The 26,281-nt window shown below is 39.8% G+C and overlaps 2 protein-coding genes across 4 annotated transcripts; one reads left to right on the top strand and one right to left on the bottom strand.

Annotated features, from left to right (window-relative positions):
- Window positions 1–324: 324 nt before the first annotated feature.
- LOC124289113 (transmembrane protein 41B-like) lies at window positions 325–14,895 on the bottom strand. 3 transcript variants are annotated; one of them, XR_006901594.1, is made up of 8 exons: window positions 14,830–14,895; window positions 9,273–9,423; window positions 5,901–6,029; window positions 5,033–5,126; window positions 4,041–4,145; window positions 3,426–3,564; window positions 1,443–2,677; window positions 325–1,375 (listed from the first exon to the last, which is right to left on the bottom strand). XR_006901594.1 is itself a non-coding variant. In XM_046725714.1 (7 exons), exons 1-7 carry the CDS (start codon window positions 14,882–14,884, stop codon window positions 2,508–2,510), a joined length of 948 nt encoding a protein of 315 aa, XP_046581670.1. In that variant the 5' UTR covers window positions 14,885–14,894; the 3' UTR covers window positions 325–2,507. The 3 variants fall into 3 exon arrangements, 1 of the variants encoding a protein (XP_046581670.1); XR_006901593.1 differs by having other exon boundaries at window positions 14,725–14,894; XM_046725714.1 differs by having other exon boundaries at window positions 325–2,677; window positions 14,725–14,894.
- A 71-nt stretch (window positions 14,896–14,966) lies between these two features.
- On the top strand, window positions 14,967–25,690 carry LOC124289129 (polyglutamylase complex subunit TTLL1-like). Its single transcript, XM_046725730.1, has 15 exons — window positions 14,967–15,132; window positions 15,600–15,724; window positions 16,343–16,408; window positions 16,705–16,847; window positions 17,072–17,176; window positions 17,444–17,519; window positions 18,322–18,456; window positions 18,833–18,941; window positions 19,145–19,225; window positions 19,672–19,734; window positions 20,138–20,178; window positions 20,941–20,986; window positions 23,515–23,624; window positions 24,030–24,083; window positions 24,626–25,690. The coding sequence occupies exons 2-15, from the start codon at window positions 15,612–15,614 to the stop codon at window positions 24,789–24,791; spliced, it is 1,308 nt and encodes a 435-aa protein (XP_046581686.1). The 5' UTR covers window positions 14,967–15,132; window positions 15,600–15,611; the 3' UTR covers window positions 24,792–25,690.
- Window positions 25,691–26,281: the final 591 nt, after the last annotated feature.

Genomic DNA, 26,281 nt, shown 5'->3' with positions numbered 1-26,281 from the left:
TCTCTTATTTACACAGGAATACATCTTTGTAGCTAACTGCCACAACTGTGCATATATGTGTGTGGGCCTCAGCCCTCTCGACGTCCCACAAGGAAGGTCCCAGAGAATGAATGAGTGTGTGTGTGTGGGGGAGGGGGGGGGGCGCTAGAAATGGGCTTCACACATTGCACCCATGTGGGGAATCGAACCTTGGTCTTTGGGGTGACGAAACATCACTTTAACCACTAGGCTACCCCACCGCGGAGTAGGATGAAGAATGGAGATAATGCTGGCCTTCAGTTGCAGCCATGGGCAACTAATGATCAAAACAACAGACCAAAATAATAATGTCTGCATATTTATTTTCACCATAATTTTTTTTTTAAATACATAAATAACACCTAAATATGGTTCTGACATGGAGGTATTTAGGACAAATACTGAAACCAAATACAATGACTCCATTAGCGTCTTACTTGGTTTACAGATGCATGTAATGGGCAACACAAGATAAATTTAAAAAAATAAATGTTAACACTTAAAAGTAATTTGATTAGATGAAATAACAAATGATGTGACAGTAAAGAAAGTGTGTTTTACAAGTCAGATGGTTTCTTCATCTGCTCCAAAATATTTGTCATCACTGAGACTTGGGATGAAGAAAATGAAAGTTGTCTAAAATAAAATATTGCATTTTTATGGACTTTCATCCAAACCATTAAACCAGGTATTCAAAGGTCAAATGTCTTATTTTACATAATTCTAATATCAAAATGGTTTGTAGAATTGGAACACTTTCTACCCATCCTTATTTGTACAATAAAGTGAATTGTTATACACCAGGAGAAGACCCAGGGATACTTATCTCTGAAACAAAGTGCAAACTAGTCATTCAGACCAGAATGAGTGGTCAAAACACACAGGTACATTCTAAAAACAAAAATACCACATGTGGAAAATGTTTTCATTTTGACCGATAAAGTTTATGATGAATAAAATAAAATAATTTATCATGAATCCAAATCATTCTGCAGAAAATATTGTAGATCTCTGATAAGGTTAATATGTCTATCCAGTAATCAACTACATTTTTAACAGTGATGCTGAAACTGATGCTGAAATAGATGTCCGAATATGGAAGTATCTAAGAAATGACCCTGATAAATACTAAGTAATGGCTAGTGATGTAGTTACAAGTACTAAGCTACTGCCAGCTGCCTGAGCTCTCTTCAAGGTTGCATAAGACACAACGTCCATAAACTTAAACACCTGGGTAAATATAGTTACAGATTAAATAAATAATGAAAAGCACAGAGCAGACACCCCTTTTGGCCTGAAGGGGAGGTTTCCAGATAGACAGGGTTTTACTACATGCTTAAATGGAATTTACTACATACTTAAATGGAATTTGCTACATACTTAAATGGAATTTGCTACATACTTAAATGGAATTTGCTACATACTTAAATGGAACTTAAGTATGGAACTCATATAAACTATGAACAGCATACAGGCATGAAAGTATAATAGTAAACATGTAAAATGCTATTCTGCAATACTTGGTTGTAAAAAGAATACAAAGGTAGGAAAAGATCAGTACTGTGAAATCTCAACTCTTAATGGTTGGTCCCCAGTACTTCCAGTTCATGAGAGTAGAACCTCTGTCCTGACCAAAACTGGTACCAATGTTAAGCTATTCTAAGGCTTCAACAGTTTCAACTCAGTAAATATTCTCAAATAGCAAGAATGAAACTAAGGATTTCTAAAACGTTCAAAAACTACTTAACAGAATTTATTCACACATTGTTCAACAAGGACATTAATTTATATATTCTATAAAACCTCAGCCATGTACTGATTGCACACTTCCCCAAACACTACAAATAGTTGGCAATAAAAAAATAGACAAGATTTTTACCATACGCTTTCAAACAAATATATACGATGTATTTAAATCACAACTTTAGTACATTTCCATTGTTCTATTACATGTGACAACCGTCCAACACAATGTAGACATTTCCATGATAATACGCACATACTGAATGTGGATATGAAGACATGGAACTAGAGGCCACGTCAGATCTCTGTCAGATAGGGTTAGTACAACAATACCAGCTGACTTGTTTCGGTCTTATGTTCATACACTGAAAATAATCACTTCAAATATAAATTGTCATCCAATTATAATTGGTAACAAAAGACATCCATATTAGCAAACAGATCCTGATTTGGACACGCCTAGACAGGCCAGTGGTGAGTTTCTTGCATTTTGAGATTTGACCATGTCTTTCAAGTCAACCAAGAATACCATGAAGATCAGTGAACAATACCACCTTGATGTATACAAAATGGTCTGGCACAACTACACAGCTTCTGATGACCCGTGACATTAAATGCAGTTTAAGTGAGGAAACTGTTTATCAGTACATCAAATACATGGGCAACCATGGTAACAGACACATACACAGAATCAGACAGATCTGTCATTCTCCTCACACACAAGAATGCCTAATAGGTGACTGATGTCAATCAAATTTCTTTTGTAACCGTTTCTTGAAAACAACAGGTAGCAGAGAGAGGATAGCTAATGCAGCTAGTACAATAACAGACGTCCATGACACAGCATCCCCTGACGAGGTCAACTTGTACAAGGTCGTTCCTGCCTGGACTGCTACGAAGGAAGGTGGAGCAACTCCTGCAACATCAAGAGCAATAGAAAAATACATAAATCTTAAAAGTATAACTTCTATATTCCTACAAATGCAAACTGGTGTTTTTACCACAAAAACATTCTCCAATCAATCGGATAAACAATAAGACAAGCTAACAGAAGCATCTTCTTCACCTCGTCACTCTGAAGGCCTGTTTGATTCCCCACATGGGTACAATGTGTGAAGCCCTTTTCTGGTTTGGCCCACCATGATATTGCTGGAATATTGCTAAAAGCGGCGTAAAACTAAACACACTTTTCACACCACAAATATATGTCGACCAACCTACTGACCCCACAACAACCTGTAAACTGAGAAACAAAGTGGATGTGATGTAGACAGATCAAAGTTTAAACCACGAGCAGCTAACATTGCCATGGAACATAACTCTGCACGACTGCAGCACCACTGATAACTCTATCATCCATGAGTGTGAGTGAGTTTAGTTTTAGGCCTCACTCGGCAATATTCCAGCTATATGGCGGCAGTCAGTAAATAATCAAGTCTGGACCAAACAATCCAAGGATCAACAGCATGAGCATCAATCTGTGCAATTGGGAACCGATGATATGTGTCAACCAAGTCACTGAGCCTGACCACCCGATCCCATTAGAGGCCTCTTACGACAAGCATGGGTTACTGAAGGTTCATTCTAACCCGGACCTTCACGGGTCTCGTCCATGAGTGGACAGTGTGAACAAACAGACTTATAAGCACAAACAAGTGACGCACCTATAAAGGTTCCCCAGAAGAAAGGTGGGAGAGGCACGTCTATGACTGGGGCAGTGATGTTGATAAACCAGTTGGGGAGGAATGGAGTGATTCGCAGAAAGATCATGTAGTTGAGCAGGTGTTCACGGTTCTTTTCAACCTGCAATAAATACGACAGAATTATCAATTTTGAAGAATGATGATAATTTTATGGATATACCACTTCTTTATACTGTGAAAGGCGACGTTTCGACATAGATTCTAACGTCGTCAAGCAAGTGACAATGACATTAGAATGTATGTTAAAACAACGCCTTTCACAGAATAAAGAAGTTATATATCCATACAATACAACTTCTAAAACGCCTTCATAGAAATTTTATCGGTGCTAATATACATCATCTCCAAGAACATCCAACTTTCCAAGGAGATGGAATTGGACATGTTTGAACACATACTAACTCCAAATCAACAAATTCACTGCATTCAGGTGAAATGTAACAAATTTTGATTGTTCATTCAAAGTTTCCACACAGAGATCCTCTATACATGAAACATTACACTACAAACAGGCATGAAAATAGTTAAGCAATATTTGTATAGATTGTGTTGATGTGGTTGTGCAAGGTGACTCACATGTGACCTCCACTGGGCTACTCGCTCGGGGATATACTTCCTCACCAGTCTTCTTCCAACCAAATATGACAACAAATAACAGAAGGAAGCACCTACAGCTGATGCCTGTGGAAACAAGAATTACACACCGGCTTCATGCATTTCCTCAAAACAGATGTTTCTACATGTTGTTTCAGGTAAGGATATATTCAACAAGAAGTATAAAGATCCGGGTCTGAACTGGTCTTCAGAAACACATGCTTGCTGTTAAGGGTTCTAATGGCAAAAGGCACTCAGGCTTCCTAATTTGAATGTTGCATATCTGGTTCTCTGACAATGTAGACCAGGACATGTTTCCTAGCTAAATATGGAGCAGTAAGTTTGGATTAACATCACTATTCCAGTTAAACCTCAGGCAGCATGGAGGAGGTGGGCCCCATGGAGATGGTATACGTTCAGCGTTCACTACTCTAGTTAGATTCCCTGACTACTGACAAGCCAAAGGTCAGGTCAGTGAACAATTGTTCAACATTAACTGAGGTCAAATAAAAAAATGTGGTTCCGATTACACCTCTTTAAAATTCAGTGTAGGTAGGTCGGATTTCTTTTGTACGTTTTTTTAGAAGTAAAGTACAAATTAATAACACATTTATCAATGTGTAATTGTTTATTCAATCAAGCTTGCGGCCATCATGTCAACTTTCTCTATCAGAATGGCCGATGTCCGTCGGTGTCAGGAAAAAACAATGGTATCTGAAAGCTTATCTTATTCATACCGCTAAAAAAAATAGGATCGGCACCAGAATTCAAGAGTCGGACGGGTAATCAGAACCACAACATTAGGCCTGATGGAATCTAGGTTTGTCTTAGATTATCTTGCAAATGAATGAGAACATAAATTTCCCAAATAAGAAAGTTGCTGTGACTGACAGACAAAATAGAAAGTTAATCAAGCCAAATGTTAATTTTCTGTTGCTCACCTACTACTGGAGTACAATATGTACAATACTCACCAGACAAACACCGAATAGAGCAATGTAGTAGGAGAATAGATAGCCACAGATTATGCTGAGAAATATAGATCCTGGTATAGCAAATGTTTGTAAACTGAGCACTGGTTAAGGAAAACACAAGGGAGACTTGCATCTGACAAACACTTGCTGTTTTCATGTCATAAGATTCAAAGTAATAATCGATATCAAGACACAAGCTGTGAGTTTCAACTTCAGAAGATTCTTAACCTGACATGGTGCAGGTCAAGCATATTCAGACAGCTGCTCTTCAATGTACACATACATGGTGTCCCTTAACACTACAACCTTCTGTTCAGAAGGCACAACTGACTGACTGACTGAGTTTGGTTTTACGCCGCTTTTAGCAATATTCCAGCAATATCACGGCGGGGGACACCAGAAATGGGCTTCACTCATTGTACCCATGTGGGGATTCGAACCCGGGTCTTCGGCGTGACGAGCCAACACTTTAACCACTAGACTACCCCACCGCCCCTCAGAAGGCACAACAATGTGTAGGGAATCAAACCCGGGTCTTCAGTGGATGACGAGCGAACACTTTAACCACTAGGCTACCCCACCGCCCCTGTAACAGCAGGAAATAACAATGGTTCACAGAAACATGTCCAAACTGACCCTTTCCCACTTTCAATGTTCAAAAGACCAGGGTCAAACACTCCAATCAACAAGAAATGATTTGACATAACTGCAGGGTCAGGTGAGGCAGTTTGATGTGCACAGGTCTATTTTCAAAACAATGAATCTGGAAAATAACTGCCATGATGTCATCTGCCCTGTACTTTGATGCAAGATAAACTGGACATACAAACACTTCACCGCAGTGTGGATCACAGGGTTAAAAGGATACAATATATACATAACAAAAACGCCAATTAAAACTTGGTAAAAATATCTGTCCTTGTATCTTGACAAAACTCTTCCCAAATTTTTCGCATCATCAATATCTCTAGGTAGTTTAATATACTGAACTTCATCTCTGAAACAGAAAAACATCGTAATCATGATAATACTATTCCAGTGATGCATAATACATACAAATCAAACTCAATGATCACACAATTATAAACTTAAGTTAAGTTAAACTTCAGTTTAACTTTTGGGTACTATATAAGATACCTCCATCAAACAAACTGTGAGAAAATCCACTGAAGAAATTAAAATCTCAATATCTGTCCTGTGATCATTGATAGTGCAACTTTCTAACATCACCCAGCACATACAACATCCATTATGAAACATGTTTACAAACCTGCTAGCTGAGACAAGACATAACATTGCATTGCCATGATACACATAGCAATACAACACCTGGGTGAGTGAGTGAGTTTAGTTTTACGCCACTCTCAGCAATATTCCAGTTATATGGCGGCGGTCTGTAAAGAATCGAATCTGGACCAGACAACCTAGTGATCAACAGCATCGATCTGCGCAACTTGGAACCGATGACATGTGTCAACCAAGTGAGCGAGCCTGACCACCCGATCCCGTTAGTTGCCTCTTACGACAAGCATGGGTTACTGAAGATCATTATTCTAACCCGGACCTTCACGGGTAACCTCACCTGGATATATACAACATTAATAACATCCACTGCCAGTTACTATTTATACTGCACTACATTTATCCTCTGTACCTCCAGGGCTGGCATTACAGTAAATCACAAATTACCTTCCCTTGATTTTCATCAATCAGACTTCAACATAAGGGAAAGCCTAAGGGAGGTAACTCCTTACACTCGGACATCAAAGTTACCCGCAGCTTTAGTGGACGTGAAGACATCCTTTCCATCAGAAAGATTTTGGAGGGATTTCTTTTGCCTGTCTCCTTTTTAATTGTTGAATTGCTTGCTTACTTATCATAAAATGACTGGGATTGTTCACCCCAATGTTGTTGACATTGCCAAACCAACATTGAGGCTGGTTTGTAGCTCTCATTCAGGTACATTAGGCCTAGTAATGAAGCCAATCAAACTGACATCAAGGGCAGGTAATCTGAGATTGTGAGAACCATGGGAAAGGATCCTGCAGTTTGTGTAAGTTTACTGAAATGCCAGCCCCAGATATATATGCCCTACACTTGAACATGAATATACAAAAATGGGCTGCTCACTGTACCAAGACATTTATAAAAAGAAAGATTGGTAATATTCTTCAAATTTCATACAGTTAAAGACACAACTTAAAGTTCCTTACGAGGAAGTCCTTGATAAAACAGAATATATAGCTGTTCATGGCAGGTGAACAGTGAAAAAGGACAGGATGATCAAGACTGAAATAACCAGTGTTATTGTAGGAAGATGATGCATGCATAGTCAGTCACTAAACTCAAAATCCCACATCCACCATTCCAAACCATGATTGTCACTGAGATAATGTCAAAATGTCAAACATCGCCAAAAATAGCACATATGCTTCAAATCCCACTAAAACTAAATGTCTACCAAATTTCATTAGATTTGAAAATGAATGGCAGAGAAATGCACATAAATTGTTTTATTCATATTGCTGAATGGCTAATACACTGAAAATCTGATTTCGTCCTTTTGAAAGAGTGTCACCTTGGTGGAAACAAGTATATGAAGTATTTCCTTCAGTGGTACAGTGTTTTCTGATGTGAAGATATTTATGATAAACAACGCAACACTGATGACACACAGGCAATGACATAAATTCACTGTATTCACGGTCAGGAGAGCTAAAACATGCTGGCATACATTGGTACAGATAGTGGTTAAGTGCATTCTTTCTCCACAACAGATGATAATGTAGTAAGGCCCTAGTCATTAGCAACATAATTAAACAGGGTTTCACATCCACAAGTGGCACTTGGGATTTAGTGTTGCAAGGAAGCCAAGACATTCACCACTTTGACACCTTGTCTAAGGATGCTACTCTGCTGGATGGTACAACAACAACAAAGGGGTTCTACTCTGTACAGTGGGTGGTACAACAAGGGATTGCTACTCTGTACAGAGGGTGGTACAACAAGGGATTGCTACTCTGTACAGAGGGTGGTACAACAAGGGATTGCTACTCTGTACAGAGGGTGGTACAACAAGGGATTGCTACTCTGTACAGAGGGTGGTACAACAAGGGATTGCTACTCTGTACAGTGGGTGGTACAACAAGGGATTGCTACTCTGTACAGAGGGTGGTACAACAAGGGATTGCTACTCTGTACAGTGGATGGTACAACAAGGGATTGCTACTCTGTACAGAGGGTGGTACAACAAGGGATTGCTACTCTGTACAGTGGATGGTACAACAAGGGATTGCTACTCTGTACAGTGGGTGGTACAACAAGGGATTGCTTCTCTGTACAGTGGGTGGTACAACAAGGGATTGCTACTCTGTACAGTGGGTGGTACAACAAGGGATTGCTACTCTGTACAGTGGGTGGTACAACAAGGGATTGCTACTCTGTACAGTGGGTGGTACAACAAGGGGATGCTACTCTGCTGTACAGTGGATGGTACAAGAGGGTGCTACTCTGTGCAGTGGGTGGTACAAGAAGGGGATGCTACTCTGTACAGTGGGTGGTACAAAGGGATGCTACTCTGTACAGAGGGTGGTACAACAAGGGATGCTACTCTGTACAGTGGATGGTTCAACAAGGGATGCTACTCTGTACAGTGGATGGTACAACAAAGGATTGTTACTCTGTACAGTGGATGGTACAACAAAGGATTGTTACTCTGTACAGTGGATGGTACAACAAAGGATTGCTACTCTGTACAGAGGGTGGTACAACAAGGATATGCTACTCTGTACAGTGGGTGGTACAACAAGGGATGCTACTCTGTACAGTGGATGGTACAACAAGGGATGCTACTCTGTACAGTGGATGGTACAACAAGGCGATGCTCCTTAATGAAACAAATTGGAACATACAGCTGTTTACTGTCAATATTAGCCAGAATTAAAGCTGGTTTTAGTCACTAATACATGGGAATTCTGTACAGAATTGTGTACAGAATTCATACCAACAGTAATGGCACATCAGTCAAAATGATTCAGAACTATGGTACAATATAAGCAAGGAAAGCCAAGGATTGTAATCCCTGTTACAACTGGTAAGTTCAGCCTGTATTAGTGTCCCATGTTAAAGTGTTACCAGTGGCAGCATGCAGCAGTACACAGTGTTGTGAAGCACATATACAAACCTTACACAACCTTGTTGAAGGACGGCAAAGATGGGCTTATATGGACAAAGTACTCACTGATCCAGCTTTGGGAAGTTGAGATACACAACTCCCAAGGCTAGCAACGATGCCAGGAAAATGAGTCCGAGTATGAGGAATGACTTTGTGCTACTCCCCTCCGACGCATGGCGTGACCGTTGGCGCGAGTCAGTTTCATCAGTGGAGTAGCCTAGAACAGTCACATGACATGACTACATCACAACATGCTCCACTCTCACATCACAACTTCAGAACAAGTAATGCTGCGCCTGTCTTTAACTCTCCATGTTGGGTGGGAATAGACATCAATAATGAAAATGTATTGAGTGATTTATCGTCTCAGAAATGAACTCATCAATCCCATGAGCTATGTGCAGGACATAGACTTGTAATGCAGAATGTATTTTATTATTATGTCTCATCTACTTGTAAAACCAGACTTGTAATACCAGACATGGAGAACAGAATGTGTTTTATTATCATATCTCTTCTACCACGTTTACAAACATGTTTTATGGAAGATTGAGTAAAACAAGCAAGACCAAGGGTCTTTAATAGGCTTTGGGATCTGGGCTGGTGTTTCTCGGGGAAGAGGGATGGATGGGCATATGAACCGGCAGAGCTGCGTCACAATTAGGTAAATTGTAGCTGAAGCAGCTTACTTTCAGTTTGGACAGTCACTAGTGGGCAGTTCATAGGGAAATAAATGCACAAGAAAATGTCACGCGTCCTAAAATACTGCCAATAAAAACATGACTGACAGGATTGAAGGTATTTGCTGAACTGGAAGCACATTAGTTTTCAATGGTCAGCATGGTATGTGCGATAGAGTGCCTGTGCAAGACTAATGAACAAGCTCTGTGGGGACACAATCTTGTGAAACAACAAAATGAAAGCTGGAGGCGAGAAAAAAAAAACTATCCTAAAGAGGTAAGGCAATGCAAGAAAAAGACACTCTTGACTTACCCTTACCAGAAAAGTTTTGAGAACCCTGAAAAATGTATTCTTAGGACTTCTCAAAATATTGCAAATATCTTTCTACAAATCATGGTCAGGCTAGCTGTTCTCGAAACGTTCGTATCCCTACGAACTTCTTAAGCCCATTCTTAACACATTGGCTACGATCAAAGTTAAGAATTCTTAGGGCTATGAACATTTCGAGAATAAGGTCCCAGGTTCTCTTTCTACTAAATGCTATATAGTGTTGATAATGTTGACAATGCTCAACATAGTGTGTTGCCCTTTGCTTTCTGATAACCTGTAAGTGACACACATGTTTACCTCCCAGCCTGGCACTGTTGACATTGTAACAGTGGCCGGTCAATGTACAGCAGATACAGTCTTGCTCAGGGGGTGGGGTAGTCACTATATAGTGGTGGTCTGTGGTCCTGTGCATAGAGCTCAGGTCACAAATCATTTGAAGTTAATCATTTGAAGTTAAGCATTTGAAGTTCTGGGCGCGGACAGTCCTTGGATGGGCCACCGTGTTTGGCAGCTTGACTCCTAAGAGTTTCTTAGACTTCAGTCTGCCCCACAACGAAGCACATGTGATACATGTAGTCTCACCTTAGGCAAGTGAGTTTGTTCAAAAAGTGCCTCTGTTCACCCAGCAGAAAATGGGTACCCAGTGGGATAAGTCATGTGACTGTAACCTTCTAGCACCTAACAGGCAGCTTGGATTATCCGGGGTAATAATGTGTTAGCGCCATGAGCATACTTACGAGCATGGATATGTGTGCATTATAAACATGCACTATTATTATTATGATGCTGTATCTGTTATTCCCCACTAGGGGTGAAAAACTGTAAAGTCACAATACGATTTGTATCTGAAACACATACTCTCGCCAAATTGCATGGAAACTTTGTCTATTATTGTTTAAGAAGAGGTTCCAAAGAAAAAACTAGCTGTAGACACAAGTTCATCACAGCTATTTTAGCAGTAAACTAGAAACGATAATTGCAATTTGCAATTTGACTGACACCAGATGGGATGGGCAGCATGATAAAATGACCCATAAGCAGTGTATGAAATAAGCCAAAAATCCAGCCAGACATCAGGGCTGGTAACTTCAAAATGTTACCAGCCCAAAATGGATTTAGCCAGACCAAATATGGTGAATTTACTCAGATGTATGGAACATCCAAATTTTTTACCAGACCATCGGGTTGGCTAGCTGTAAATTTAGACTGTCTGTCAGAAATCTAGACCGTCTCGGGCGGTCGGACGGGCCTTATTTCACACACTGCCATAAATTTTTTACAAGCATTTGGTCTTGTCTCAATACAGAAAAAAAGTGTATTGTGTATAGTGGTGGTCTGATTAATTGAAATAATCAAACATTGGTCACAATGACTAAACAACCAAGCAATCGATCATGTTTTCTCATAATCGAACACAAATGATTTTGGACCACTTGTTTTCATTAACAATAGTTTTCACATGGTTGGTTTTCGTCTGTTACATTTCATAAGCAATACAAGCTCGTTTTAGGTTATGCATGTTGTCATGGTTACTGTTCACCATCATTTCAAAAGAACACTCTAGACAAGTCTTTCCTGAGTGAATGAATCTAGTGCATCTCAGTGAGCGAGATGTTTCCGTTAAACGCTGCTGAGGAAAGTATTTCAGTCATACCACTAAATGTCCACTCAATGTCGGAGTGCTGGAGTCAGAAGTGATGCATATAGGTAACATGCCTACACCCCAAATACATAACCTACAATTCTTTATTTGTATTACTTGTCTGGAGTCAAAATGGTGCATAATCTGTGTGGAAATGGGTGGTAAATATTGAAACATGCCATAGTGGCACAACTAAAATTAAAAAAATAATACCATGATTCATTTAACAGAAAATGCGATAAATTTCAGCAAATGATTCAAAATCTATTGTTGCACAGTGTCAACTTGTTTCTCGATGGCACTCTATTGCACATGGTTGCTGCCATGTCATTGATAGTGTTCAGGATACTTACACGATGTTTACTTATTGTTAGGGATGCAATAAAAAAATACACTATGTTCTAGTGACCACAAATGACTTGAATTCACGAAGGGATATGGTTCAAGTCACTGAATATGTGAGTGAATCAGAGGTACAGATAAGCTGCGTATCTGCGTAAATTACGCAATTGTTTTTGGGAAAACTCAATTCCTATTAAGTCTATTGCGTACAAGTACGCTTGAATTTTTGTAAATACTCAATAAATGTGATCTTACATGCGTACACACAAAAATGTCAAATCTTAGCTTGGGTACCGGTGGATAGATAAAATAACTGAGGTATATTGAGAGGTTCTATTTCAGGACATGAACGTGACAACTTGCAGTCTTTCTTATCATTTTTCATATTACAGATGAAACATAAATAACAAACACTAACATTTAAACTTTATTATATTTTTAAAATTAATGGAAAATGGCAAAATACCCAATTGAGTTTGAGTGAGGTGAGTACAATTTATTTGGTTACTCAAAGGAAAATTAGGATACCCAATTGAGATGAACACAAGCGAGTACATAACTTAATGACCCAAAAAGTTATCTGTAGCTCTGGTGAATCGTAACAGGGCCCCGTTCCTCAAAGCGATAGTAGTGCTACGACAGTCGTATGTCTATGTTAAAGTATGGGAGTTACAATCCTCTTAGCGTAACAATCGCTTTGTGGAACGGGGCCCAGGACTACTGATTATTAAACAATAAATTAAAATGACATAATCGTTGTGAAAAAAAATGCATTTCTATCTTTGCTTGTTCCATGTGGGACATCAATGCTGCGAACAGGGTTTCCATTCAAGGGTCTTCAGTTGCCGAAATTGGCAACTGAAGACCCTTGAATAAAAAAGCATACGTTTTATTGAGACCCATTGAGAACTGATGGCCTTACAGTCACCGTGATTACAGATACATCTGTGTCAATATTTTGAGATAAAGTTTGAAACCGTCATCAGGAATGTATTTGGCAATGGTTACCATGGTTACAAAGGTTAGAACAACACGCTGTTATGACTCTAGAAGTCTATACAGAATGGGGTTAAACTGTAGTGGGTCAATGTCACCAATGGGATATATAGGAATATGATAAATGCTTGAACCACACTCACTCACCCATACATACCACAAAAAACAACATTTGGAAAGCGGAAGCAGACTGTGCAGAACGTACATTGAAATAACATCATATGACAGAGAGCATTCATTCACAACTGGCACAAGTATGTTCTGCAGGCAAGACCAGCAAGGATATAGTTCAACAATTACTACACCCAGTATCTACACATGCTATTTGGAGCAGGCTGAGCAATGCTATGCATGTATTTGTATCGCTGATTTACCCTGTACCTTCTCAATGATAAACACGTCTCAGACAAAATACAAATGATATACATGTACATTTAACGCATGCTGGGGTTTACTACAGTTTACAAGGCATTTTTTCTTGTTTATATAATAATGGACAGCAAACAGCAAATTTAAGGCAAATGAGAAAGAACTCTTCCCATTACCATGTACATGCCTTTTACCTTTGTCAGCTTGTTGTTTATTAAACCTTTGTCATGTTTATGAGATCTACACCCACCAAAATTATTTAACTTACAAATGTCAGGTTGCTTTCAATGAGAAGAATATACTGGAAATATCAGTGGCATGTCACTTCTGGTAGAACTGCATGTGCTTATTCTGTGAGGAGAGTTGTTTGTATTTCCATACATTTGTATCATTACTTTTAGCATCTTGGTTCAAATTAATCATACATGAATTAATTGAAAGATTTAAAAATAGCATGTTCATTCAGATGGTTTTGTTTCCATTTTGTTCAATGCTGCACCCAGGAATATTTTAGCAGAATCTTCATTCAAGACAATGTACTAATTGACAGCATGAACATATTTCAGTTCCAACAATACTTACAACAAACAGGCTATTAATGTGAAAAAGAGCTCAATTAAGTTAACATGCTTAGCATGCTAATGTGTGGTAGTACCAGTACTGCATATTAATTAAGTGGATAGATAGAAAATTGAACAAACACAATCACATTGTCATTAAACATGCTCGCAGTCGCATTCATTTACCCATGGCAAGAAAATGATGAAAAAAAATACATGACAATACCATCATCTTAATTTGGCAAATCCAGGATTCTGAACATTTGGTAACCTCAACACTCTGTGTATGTGAGTGTATGCGTGTATTGTCCAGTGTTATCAACAATGATCAATATTTATGAGTGGCAACAAGTTGCACCAACAGGCCTCTGATCAGTCAGTCGCTTACTAATGTTACTAATGTTATAATAACTTATTAGTCCCTGAATCTAAGAGAATCGTACTATTTTAACATTAACACAACGTATTATACTATCACCACGTAAGCATGCTGGCACACACCGAATATTAACGTCGCTCATTCACAGAAGCTGCCTAAAAGCATTCATGCAGAGGATAGACTGAGAGGATGACAGCAGTGCTCGTTTCTACCACTCACTCAAATCATACTCGGACACATGGCGACTTGTATAACGTGATTTTGAATACTTCTGTCGTAATGGTGGCCTGGGTGTTGCGCCCAAAGGGCTTGCAGGCAGACTACCTTGATAGGACGTCCCGCGATACTTAGCAGATGCCGGTGATCCTTCGTCTTCCATTTTCCTTTCAATATGATGTATCACTTCCGGTCATTTTTAACATCCGGTACTGTCGGAATATCCCGAGCTTGTATTTTATCGTTTGTATTTTTCCCCAAATGAAAAAACGGCTATCACTGCAAAAATTCATTGTTCTGAGAAAGTATTAGAGTGTTGAAGTTATTTAGACGGGATGGTTTCGTTGTGCACTTCCGGTGAAAATATGGCTTCATTGACAACATGACGCTTCTGCTTTAGAAACACAGTTGGTATGGCAGTACGCAACTATTTTGCGACATGACGTGATTGTGGTTGCATCTTTATTGAAGAAAGTTGTCTAAGCTTCCTTATAATAGATACATAATATCAACATAAGCAGGTCTGATAACAATAGCACGGACTGTTTGAAATCCTCACCCCCACCCCCAAGTCGTCGAACACCCACATGACCCTGGAGAGTTAGCTCATCAAGCACATTTAGCCCTCCAGTAATGCCAAAATAAATGTACATACACAGAAAGTATATGTCTGTTTTACCATTTTATCAATGAAACATTTGATAGACTTACGTTGCCTTTTCAGTTTCAAAGTCAATTTAGTGACATGATTAACTGCAAAATGGCACGAACCCAATGTTCCTGTACACAACACTCTGTTCAGTAACAACTCTTTTGCAGATCAATATCGGTATAAAGGCTAATGAAAAGGTTTACAATATTATTTCTTTAATTTCCAGGCAACAATCAACATGACATCCCGTCTCAAGTTTGCTTGCGACCAGGACAAGTCTGTCCTTCTGAACAACTTTGAGACTCGAGGCTGGGTTCAAGTTGGAGCGGATGATGACTGGAACTTTTACTGGTAAAAATAGATAGTGGATGTTTAGAAGCATAGCAGTGGTGCAAGGTTCCATGCACTAGTCACTGTTGTCTCCCTTCGTTGTGTGAGGATCCAGTGGCCATTCGACTACACTCCATATTCACCTAATGATGATCCTCATTGTGTCAGCAAGAGACTGAGTCTGCAGGTGTTTCAGGGTTCAACTTCATCATGCTTAGCTGTAACTATTTACAACCTGCTTGATTGTTCCCACATTAACATCACCAAGCTAGCATGCTGTGACACTGCTGAGGTAATTTGTTCAAAGCAGAGCTAAAACACAGAAAACTCACTAATTACAGTCGAGCACTGTTGTGTTGAACTCTGATAACTCGATATCTCAGTTGTCTCGATATAACATCTCGGTCCCTGCAAATTCTTTCATAATTTATCTAATGCTTTGTGAGATAAGCATCACACATCAGTCACCTGAAGTACTGGTTAGATTATCATGATGACTCATGTACTGAATTTATGTTTTTTGAAGAGAAAATGATTCAGATGTCAACCATTTTTACTCTCTGTGCTTAGAAAATGACAGCATTATGTACATCTTGGACATCTTCAGTATGATTGTATAAGTTATGTGTTTGTCAACAGGGCCAATGTACAGAACATCCGGAACATCTTCAGTGTGGACTGTGGGTACCGACTCACAGATGATCAGTAAGTGAGGCTATTGTTATGGGTCAGATGACAATAACATATGACTATTCAGAGACATAAACGAAAGAGGTGTAATAGTCCAAAATAATTTTTTAAGTTGATCACATCCACCCTTTGGCAGCTTTGTAGTAATATCCTTGGGGAATTCCTAGTTAGAACTGATCCTCAGCAATTATGTTGGTAAGAGGCCACCAGTTGAAATAGGTGGTCAGATCAAATACTTGGTTGATTGTGCGTGTACCTTGGTCACGCTGATCATGTTGGGTGTTGCTCACAGTATTAACCACTGTTTTCAGGGTGATCAACCACTTCCCCAACCACATGGAACTGACGAGGAAGGATCTGATGGTGAAGAATATCAAGCGATACCGCAAGGATGTGGAGAAGGAGGGGAGTCTCCTCGCCGAGAAGGATGAACTGGGGCGATTTACTCACTTGGGTACAACAATTAGCTGTCTGAACAATAGTCCATATGTTCTGTCTCGCTGTAAAATTAAGACTTTAAGAAAAATATTTTCATATGTTGGTTCAAAATGTGAAGTATGATAGTTCAACACATGCTGATTGAAATTGAGTCACATACAATACAATAGTTGTTCTGGTTGATAGTTAACAGTATTTGTTTAAACTAAACTTTTTAAGAATGGAAATTGTCTATTTCAGATTTCATCCCACAGACTTTCATGTTGCCTGCTGACTACAACCTTTTTGTGGAGGAGTTCAGGAAGAACCCTAACACGACATGGATCATGAAACCCTGTGGGAAAGGTGGGTATACCACAAAGACAGATTACATACAAGGAGTGTGTGCATCACTTTCCCCCAAATTATACAATCTAGTAAAATGACAAGCTATTCTTGTCTTTAATACTTACAACAGCATTTTCAAGCATAATAAGTGTACAAGTTCGTAAAGTGTAGAAGTATCTTCCGCTTGTTCAACAACCTGCATGTATTTGTGTTTTAGCCTGGTCAACAACCTGCCTGTATTTGTGTTGTAGCCTGTCCAACAATCTGTCTGTGTTTGTATTGTAGCCCGAGGTATCGGTATCTTCCTGGTCAACAAGCTCTCTCAGCTGAAGAAATGGTCAAGAGATGGCAAAACTACATCGTGAGTTTGAATCGAAACATTGACACCATTTTCAGTTGACCTTAAACTTTGTATTTAACTCCCCAATCTCCTTTCATTGCCTTTTCTGTTCAGGTTCATAGTAGTTTTGACAGTGGGGTGGTTGAGCTGTGAAAGTTTTCTTTCCAAATGCGTGATGTATTTAACTTATAGGTGTCCCCAAGTGACAGTGATAAAATATTGCTTAAAAGGGATGTAAACCTTCACTAGCTCACTGAAACCAGGAGTGTTCTGTTATATCCTGTAACATTAAAGAACCATTAGTTTCTCTATGTTATATATGTTGATGCCATCAGTTACTTGTTTATTCACTTTTAAATCACTGGTTACAAATACAGTTGGATGATGGTTGACGTGTTGAGCACTCACAACTCTGTCCGTGTAATCGCAGGAACAGTCAGGGATGAGGGGCCAAGAGAACCAGAGCAGGTTCCTGAAATAGGATGCTAGCAGCATAAAGGGGAGAAGTGTCAGAGCACTGATTGGTCATGTTATTTTGGTTCTCCAGAAGGACTTATGGAAGAAAGTAATTTGCTGATGGTTGTTTTAAAGACACAAGGAATGACAAGAGAAAAGTCCACTCTACTAAAATAGCAGTGTCTGTACACAATGAATACACAATGCCATTCCTGAGAAAGTGTAATCTCCAATATAATATGTGTTACTCTAGACACAATAATCCATATAAACCACTGACTTCCAGGACAGTTCAGTAAGAAGTCTATGTGCTATCAGGTAATATTGACTGTAAGTTTAAGTATTTTCACACTGACCTGATTTGTAGGTTTACTCCGCCAACTGCAAAGGACACCTACGTGATATCAAAGTACATCGACAACCCTCTGCTGATTGGTGGGAAGAAGTTTGACCTGCGACTGTATGTGTTGGTGACTTCCTTCAGGCCTCTCAAGTGTTACATGTAAGTCATAGCAATGTAAGTCAGCTCACCATGGACTTTCACTGGTCTCACTCAACACTGTGAGCATGAGGGCCGGTGCAGTAGCCTAGTGGTTAAAGCGTTTGCTCATCTCGCCAAGACCCGGGTTCGAATCCCCACATGGGTAGAATGTGTGAAGCCAACTTCTGATGTCCCATGCCGTGATGGAATATTGCTAAAAGCAGCGTAAAATACTGTCACTCACTCACTCACTCTGAGCCTAATGACGATGTAAGAATCTACACGTCACTCTGTCATATGTCTCTGTATTAAAGTTATGTAGGTGTTATAATAACAACATGATAATAATAATGTGAATGGTGACTATAAACACCAATGATTAATTGTTGTGTTGAAGGTACAAGCTTGGCTTCTGTCGTTTCTGCACAGTCAAGTACAACGCCAACATCAATGAGCTGGACAACATGTTTGTACATCTGACCAATGTGTCAATACAAAAACAAGGGGTAGGTGATGCACATTGTGCATGTTCATGTTGGTGTTTGTATCTATTTCTGGAGGTCATTTTGTGTGGAAAATGAAATTTAAAACAATTAAGTACTGTCCAATGTATATATAAAAACAAAGGAATTTCATTTCATTAGATGATCACTATGAATGTTCTGATTGATGACTATGACTGATGTCTGCCGCTGTTCTCCACTCTCAGGAGGACTACAATGCCATCCATGGAGGGAAATGGACAGTGCAGAATCTCCGACTCTTCCTGGAGGGAACACGCGGTAAAGAGGTAAGCACCTTGATGAGAGAGTTGTCCAAGAGCAAGCTAACGGAGTATTCCTCTCTCTGAGTGGTCATGTGGGAGAAGGTGACAAAATTTGCCTGGTAACTGAATAAAAAGAAAAACTGTAATGTAATGATAATAATAATAATGAGTGCATTTATAATGCGCTAAACCTCATTCACTTGGTGGATGCTCATAGCACTAACAGTCTGACTATTATTACCCCGGATAACACAACCTGCCAGTGAGGCACTTGGTTACTAGTCACATGACTTATCCCACCGGGTACCCATTTTCTGCAGGGTGAACAGAGGCAGTTTTGAAAAAACTCATTTGCCTAAGATGAGACCACATGTATGACATGTGCACGGTCACCCATGCAAGGATTGTCCGCGCCCAATGTTGCTTAACTTCACCTGATTGTGACCTGAGCTCAAGTCGTTCTGTTCCAGGTGTCGGACAAACTGTTTGATGAGATCCACTGGCAAACCGTTCACTCCCTGAAGGCTGTGTCTGTAAGATGAACCAATGATCGTACAACATGCATGTGATAAGTGTGCTGGAATAATTGCATGTGTCAAGCAGTGCAGTGTTCTTTCAATATAAGGTCGCCTTGACATTGTCAATATTTGTCACCACTGAACTAAAACAATCTTGGATGCCATAACATAGATATCTCTGATCGCAGCCACTATTTTTTAATATACATTTTTTACATGTTTTAGATGTTTTACAGATTGATTTCACAAACTTCATGAAAGTACAAACTATCAATTGACAATGTTTTGATGGCTTGTGCCGTTAGTGAGGTGACTGCTGAACGTGGAACCTTGTGCAAAGTATAATCTTTGTACCTATCAGAGCAGTTTGACCTGGATTTAAAGGAGTATGTGTGAAATGAATTATGATATTTTTCAGGGTGTGATATCAAATGATCGACATTGCTTTGAGTGCTATGGGTAAGTTCATATAGAACTGTTCCATTAATGAAAACAGATCTAGCTTAGAACAGCACTGGTACCTTGCTCCAGAGACATAGATTAATTTATCATCCCAAACTGTGTTCAACAGGAGATATTGCTTGTGTGAGATCAAACGGTATCTCCTAGTAGATTTTATACAATGCCCTGATGTCATCAATTACATGACTCCCAATGCTATGACATCAAAAACCTGATGACATCACAATGCTATGACGTCACAAGTCTAATGGCAGTACCATGTTCAGAGAGGTACATTTTTCATTGAAAATAATGAAGAGTGATTTTTTATGATAAATAGAATCTCACCCGAGTGTCTGATATCCAATATATCAACACTTGTTGATAAAAGTAAAAATTTGTAACTTTATCAACTCATGGTGATGTATTTGATATCAAGACACTCGGGTGAGATTCTCTGTGTATAACCCATATTCTGACCCATGAAGATCCGGGTTAGAATTGATCTTCAGTAACCCATGCTTGTCGTAAGAGGCATCTAACGGGATCGATGCTCACGGTGTTGATCACTGGATTGTATGGTCCAGTCTCAATTATTTACAGACCAGCCCCTTATATCTGGAATATTGCTGAGTGCGGCGTAAAACTAAACTTACTGACTTACGCATATTCTGAGAACACTATGACACATTCCTTCCTATCTGTCGTTAGTCTCCTGTTCATACCTTGTACTGCTTCTTGTGAATACACTTACTCAGTCATTGTGAAAATCATTTTCAGGTATGACATCATTATTGACGATAATCTCAAGCCATGGCTTATTGAGGTGAGAGGTGATTTTGGCTTAAATATGTGTTTACATTCTCCCAGTGTGACAAATAAGGGCTCATTTATTAATATCAAATTAGCTGGGTAGTTTCATAGAATTTTCCCTCAGTTTTCTCCAGTCTTTATACAAACATGCATCAGATTGTCATGAAACTTTCTCAAGTATGTTAGTATCAGTGCGGAATGTAAGATAAGAAGATAACGAACAACTAGAGAACTTACTTGTCCCATGGTTCCAGCGCTACCCTGGATCTCATGTGGGGCAGTAGGGTAGCCCAGTGGTAAAAGCATTCGCTGGTCATGCCAAAAACCTGGGTTCGATTCCACACATGGGTACAATGGTGTCCCCTGTCATGATATTGCTGGAATATTGCTAAAAAGTAGAAACTAAAACTAAACATAAAACTAAACTCACTCACTGGATCTTGTGTAAAACTGTTTCACATTCTGAAGTCTGTAAATATATGGAGGGGATCAATTCCAAGATCTATGTGAATAAGTGAGTGAGTTTATTTTTGTACTGTTTTTAGCAGTATTCCAGCAATATCACGGCGGGGGACCAGAAATTCCAAGAACTTGTTGTTCTCTGACATGGGTACTGGGTAGTTACAGCACTGGCCCAGCTTCATGGCACCAGACCCCTGGAGTTCAGCTTGTTGCTAGCAAGCACTGACTGTGCCCTGTCACATTGATGTAGTAGCTGTTGTATCGCCCACTGTTGTGTGGCTCCAGACCCCTGGAGTTCAGCTTGTTGCTAGCAAGCACTGACTGTGCCCTGTCACATTGATGTAGTAGCTGTTGTATCGCCCACTGTTGTGTGGCACCAGATCCCTGGAGTTCAGCTTGTTGCTAGCAAGCACTGACTGTGCCCTATCACACTGATGTAGTAGCTGTTGTATCGCCCACTGTTGTGTGGCTCCAGACCCCTGGAGTTCAGCTTGTTGCTAGCAAGCACTGACTGTGCCCTATCACACTGATGTAGTAGCTGTTGTATCGCCCACTGTTGTGTGGCTCCAGACCCCTGGAGTTCAGCTTGTTGCTAGCAAGCACTGACTGTGTCCTGTCACATTGATGTAGTAGCTGTTGTATCGCCCACTGTTGTGTGGCACCAGATCCCTGGAGTTCAGCTTGTTGCTAGCAAGCACTGACTGTGTCCTGTCACATTGATGTAGTAGCTGTTGTATCGCCCACTGTTGTGTGGCTCCAGACCCCTGGAGTTTAGCTTGTTGCTAGCAAGCACTGACTGTGTCCTGTCACATTGATGTAGTAGCTGTTGTATCGCCCACTGTTGTGTGGCACCAGATCCCTGGAGTTCAGCTTGTTGCTAGCAAGCACTGACTGTGTCCTGTCACATTGATGTAGTAGCTGTTGTATCGCCCACTGTTGTGTGGCTCCAGACCCCTGAGTTTAGCTTGTTGCTAGCAAGCACTGACTGTGTCCTGTCACATTGATGTAGTAGCTGTTGTATCGCCCACTGTTGTGTGGCACCAGATCCCTGGAGTTCAGCTTGTTGCTAGCAAGCACTGACTGTGTCCTGTCACATTGATGTAGTAGCTGTTGTATCGCCCACTGTTGTGTGGCTCCAGACCCCTGGAGTTCAGCTTGTTGCTAGCAAGCACTGACTGTGTCCTGTCACATTGATGTAGTAGCTGTTGTATCGCCCACTGTTGTGTGAAGCTACAATTACAAGGGCACATTATTGTAGCAGGAAACCATCATGATCATGTTTTTTCAAAATAATGAAATGCATCTTATCAAATGCTTATTTACTGAGTTCTGTACTATTATTGTAAAGGAAAAGTCAATGTCATCACAAATACATGTTGATATGTGAATGTCCACAAGTCAAAACATTGATTACACAACAGTCTCGTTTCCTGTTGACTGGGTTCTGTCCTATTGCGCAACTTAGTACAATAACCAGTCCAAACTTTTGAGACCAATTCATTCAACTGGATACATAAATATTAATCAGTATTATTTGATACATATAAGCACTTGTATATTGCAACACCACGCTCCTTCTAATCCTTGCAAACACATCGTGCAGTTTGCTCTGTCGTACAACGTGCTGTGACAAACGGAAATCGTGGAAATCTCAAAACGAGGCTCTGTCGCTAGAAAAGTTTGGCGGTCTGGTGCGGACTTGATATATATCAATCACATTGTGCGTTACAAAACTACACTGAATAAGCACAAAGGACACATATCAGGTGTAACCAGTGAGCCAGATGAATTGTGAATCATTTTACGACCTCATCAAACAGGGACAGTCTGTGACGTCTTAGTTGAGGTCATGCTGCCTACACCTTGCCATAAAATATAGAAATACGATGTTATTAAAGTTTAAAATGAAAATTAACTTGTAATACCATTTTGTCATGAAACAAGGAATTGGAATTCAGTATAACCATTGTTGTTTGTGGTGTCTCTTTTCACTTCACACGAGAAAATTCGGATCGGCTGAAAAGAAAGTCATTGTCTGAATTGGTTAATGAGACTCCTGTTTCGGTTTGTGTGTTTAAGGTGAACGCCTCTCCCTCCCTCACGGCCACCACCTCCAGTGACCGCATCATGAAGTATAAACTCATCTCCGACGTCATCAACATCGTCATCCCACCAGGAGAAGGCCCAGAGTAAGTCGACACACGCACGATTTAATGGTTACTATGTGTAACATAAGAAAACTTTCTCAATTAGTTCTTTTGTATTTGTCATCTACCTCCCCATGTGTGTCAACACAAGAAACTAAAGGAAGAACAAAGGCCTCTAATTCATTCAGGAATGAACATTTAACTTGTCATATTTTAAAGTCAGCAAATAATAAGTTAAGACATGGCCACTGAGGCCGTTTGGGATGCCCCTGTGTGGATAGTTTGTTTCTTGTGCATAGAATGACGTTTATGTTAGGTGTGTGAGACTGTCTGTAATTGTCTGTAATTGTGTTTGTTGAAACATGACATTTTCTAAACTGTAAAGAGTAAAATTGTTTAGGTTGTCACATAAAGCTTGTATATTAAACATGTGTTCAATTTGTGCAGTGTCCGATGGAGCAAGATACCCTCTAAGGAGCATTTGGGAAATTTTGAACTTTTGTAAGTGGCTTTCTTTTTCCTTTCATTACCATGTCCATTCCCATGCTGTAGGTATCATTATCAATGGACTGTTTCAACTGTATGATCCAGGAGGCTAGGGTAGGAGAGCACCACTAGTGGTACACGCAGTACCTAGCCAGGCCAAAAACATACATGACTGCCAATATGCTGGGATACAGGACACATTTTTACTTAGTAAATGAAAGTAATCTGTTTGATAAGACAACTGACATTGTCATTATGCAATATACAGAATACTTTCAGCTACCTGATTTGGTAGGATCCTGTTTGAAACTTTTCTAAGGGGTATATTTCAGGAGCTACTGCTATCTTCTTTTCCTGGAGTGTAATTCCGTATTTATCCAGATTATGATCCCTGGTCTGTTAACACTGAATATGTTTTCCTATAGGTCTTACAAGAGTAGCAAACATCTACAGCCAGGCAGTAAGCTGACACAGAAGTGAGATACATCGGAAGCCTTGTATCTCATCCCTTTGCTGTAGTATTGTACTGTCATATTGCCCTGACCTTGACATTGCAGATATGATGAGGATCTGGCCCAGGCTGACCTTCTGAACCAGGAAGTGAAGAGAATGGGGGGCTGCTGGGATAGGTCCTCGGGGTGCACGAGACAGAAGATCCACGCATGCAACCTGGAAATAACAACAATAAGATACCTGAGTAATGCCAATCAACAACATTCCTGAATAACAACATACTGCATAGCTCAATAATTCCACCTGTCCTGTGTGCACATCTCACAGTGTCCATCAAACTATGTGACACCATACATCTACACATGAGCTGGTGGCAAGGTCACATGAGTACAGATCTCAATATACTGACTGACTGACTGACTGATTGACTGAGTTTGGTTTTACGCCGCTTTAAGCAATATTCCAGCAACATCACGGCGGGGAACACCAGAAATGGGCTTCACAAATTGTACCCATGTGGGGATTCGAACCTGGGTCTTTGGCGTGACGAGCCAACGCTTTAACCACTAGGCTACCCCACCGCCCCAGATCTCAATATACTCATATGTAATACAGTTGTCCCTGCAGAAAGATAGTTTTTTGGAAATCAGTTAGATCTGCCTTTGATGTACATTCCCAGAATTGAGTCCATCCAATTTAATTTCAACACTGCTCATAGTACATTATATAGGTTAAAAAAAGTCACTGAAACGGTCTTAGAATCATGGCTGTCTCACAACTAGCAATATTCAGTAATCAAAAATGTTTCTTCACTCTGTTATGATAAATATCCTGGAACTATAGCTATGTTTTGTACTCTATTCCAAAATCATGCATTTCTAAACATGGCAACCCAGTGAGATTGCTGTCATGTCCAAGATGAATCTTCTGCTGAGGAAGTAATAAGAGACATGGAGATGTTACATCATTATCAAATAGAAATGGCTCCCGGGTATTGTTGTGTCATGGCGGTACAATACACCGGCAACATACTGAGAGTTGTCAGCAAGATTACACTTCATTTGCTTGTTGTCACACACATTATTCATTACTGTACACAACTTTGAAATGTTTAATCATGAAAGTTATGATGTAAATATTGCTGTATTTATTAATAAAAGTGAACTCTACTGTGTGTAGTGTACTGAATCGATTTGCTGATCTGACCGCTTATTACAATCTGGAGCTTGTTAGAAAAACACTTTAATTGTGCCGTACATACAAGCAGCAACGATTGATTCCAGTGCATCTGTGTGATACAATCAAAGAATATCCTGTCATTAACAGCATGTTTTGAAATCTTACAACACATTCCAGTCCCTGACACCAGTAATAGTTAGCCTGTTCTGAAACCATGGAAAGATCCACCCACGACCAGTTGCATTTACATTTAACCTCTATGAATTCATTTGTGAAAAAATGAAATTCCACGGTTCCAACCAACTGGTCGACAAGCACTCACAGCCCACGTGACCGGAAGTGGTCAATTAACGCATCTCCAGGTTGACGCTTGTCACTATATTGTACAGGCTGTTAATAAAGAGTCTCAATTGCTGCCCATTCACGCTGCCTTGGTTGTATAGGACTTCATTTTCCGAACTCAAAGTGACATCGTTTATACATATTTTATTCACAAAGTGAAAAGAATCGAAGACAGGTTGTTACCAAACGCTCTCCTGTGATATTTGCAATAACAAATGTCTGTGCAAGTAATAATTGGA

This window comes from Haliotis rubra, unplaced genomic scaffold (assembly GCF_003918875.1).
Source record: "Haliotis rubra isolate DU_JTF1 unplaced genomic scaffold, ASM391887v1 Scf433, whole genome shotgun sequence".
NCBI classification, from domain to species: Eukaryota; Metazoa; Mollusca; class Gastropoda; order Lepetellida; family Haliotidae; genus Haliotis; species Haliotis rubra.
This window is presented reverse-complemented; position numbering and strand designations above follow the sequence as displayed.

Coding starts and splice junctions, on each gene's coding strand:
- LOC124289129 (XM_046725730.1), top strand. CDS start 15,612: ATGACATCCCGTCTCAAGTTTGCTTGCGACCAGGACAAGTCTGTCCTT. Junction 16,409..16,704: donor TACCGACTCACAGATGATCA/GTAAGTGAGGCT, acceptor CACTGTTTTCAG/GGTGATCAACCACTTCCCCA. Junction 19,226..19,671: donor AGGGAACACGCGGTAAAGAG/GTAAGCACCTTG, acceptor GTTCTGTTCCAG/GTGTCGGACAAACTGTTTGA.
- LOC124289113 (XM_046725714.1), bottom strand. CDS start 14,884: ATGGAAGACGAAGGATCACCGGCATCTGCTAAGTATCGCGGGACGTCC. Junction 5,127..5,900: donor GTTTTTGTTATGTATATATT/GTATCCTTTTAA, acceptor ACCAGTGCTCAG/TTTACAAACATTTGCTATAC. Junction 2,678..3,425: donor CTTCTGGGGAACCTTTATAG/GTGCGTCACTTG, acceptor TTGATGTTGCAG/GAGTTGCTCCACCTTCCTTC.